Here is a 1,179-nt window from a genome sequence, read left to right on the forward strand (position 1 = left end):
AGTCTCGAGCGTTTAGCCTCAAGCTGTTCAACATATTGCTTCATCTCATCTCCAATGGCTCCCATTATGGGATAGGTTTTGAGTTGTCCTATGCTTGATATTCTCGGTCGTCTTATCTGACTTAAACATTCACTTTTGACCATAAAATCAGCATCACAAAAGGAGAATATAAATGATAAATATTACATTTTTTGGATTAACTCAATATTTAATTTATCTAAACTAAAGTTAGGAAAATATACTCACAAAATAAGAATCAGGATCATAAACAAAATATAACTCATGCATTCCAATTACATTCTTCCGGTTTACTCAACTGATAATTTCATTGAGCTAAAATTAGGAAAATATAAGAACATAACATCTCCGCCATTACAAGAAATCAGTGGGGGTAAGAGAGTCCATCAACATTTCGCTACGGCTTTAAAGGTTCTAAAGCGGGAGTAACAGATGCGAATTCTTGTGACAGAACGGTGAGAGGGAAGGAGAACGAAGCAGCGAGAAGCACCCGAAGAATACCGCCACAAAAGATGGCGCCGGACATGAACGGCAGAATTTCGGGCGGGGGAAATCTGGAGAAGCAAATCGAAAGGCAAATGGGATGCATGACTGGATTTCTTCAGCTCTTCGAACGCCACCAGATACTCGCCGGAAAGCGAGCATACTCTGCCAAGCGGCTTCCCTCTTCTCCGGTAATAGTTTTCTTGCACTCAACGACGAGTAAGGAAATTTCAGATTTGTTTGTGAAGTTTTATTGTTAACACCGTCGTTGTGGACTCATTCCAGACTTCAGACTCGCTGTCGCCGTCGGAGAGATCAGACGTCTCTTCAACCTTTTTTGCCAAGGCAGCGCCGCCATCACCGTCTTCACCGTCGCTCGGAGGCTTTCCTGCGTCTCCGGAGAACAACCATCCGGCGAAGTCATCACTTCCGCTTCCGCTTCCTGTCTTTGAGTTGAAGGACGGGATTAAAACCTCATGGAAGCTACGGGAAGCTCCCCGGCTATCTCTTGATAGCCGTGCGGTTTTCGACGCTAGGGGAAAGCTCCGCCCCCGACAGATGCGCAGTTCCTCTGCGGTGTTCTCCGGTGATCCCTCCGATTGCTTTGATGCAGGTGATGATCACGACAAGCATCGGCGCTCCCCTTCTGTTGTTGCTCGCTTAATGGGCCTCGACGCT

General features: G+C 46.0%; 1 protein-coding gene across 1 annotated transcript in view; it reads left to right on the forward strand.

Moving 5' to 3' along the window:
* The first annotated feature begins 370 nt into the window (after window positions 1–370).
* Window positions 371–1,179, forward strand: part of LOC110027206 (protein LONGIFOLIA 1-like) — a 3,650-nt gene continuing 2,841 nt past the window's right edge. Inside the window, 2 exon segments of the mRNA XM_020728533.1 lie at window positions 371–692; window positions 787–1,179. The exon segment at window positions 787–1,179 is cut by the window's right edge and continues 2 nt beyond it. Coding sequence (XP_020584192.1) covers window positions 531–692; window positions 787–1,179 — 555 coding nt within the window. The 5' untranslated portion in view covers window positions 371–530.

This window comes from Phalaenopsis equestris, unplaced genomic scaffold (genome assembly GCF_001263595.1).
Source record: "Phalaenopsis equestris unplaced genomic scaffold, ASM126359v1 Scaffold000420, whole genome shotgun sequence".
NCBI lineage: Eukaryota > Viridiplantae > Streptophyta > Magnoliopsida > Asparagales > Orchidaceae > Phalaenopsis > Phalaenopsis equestris.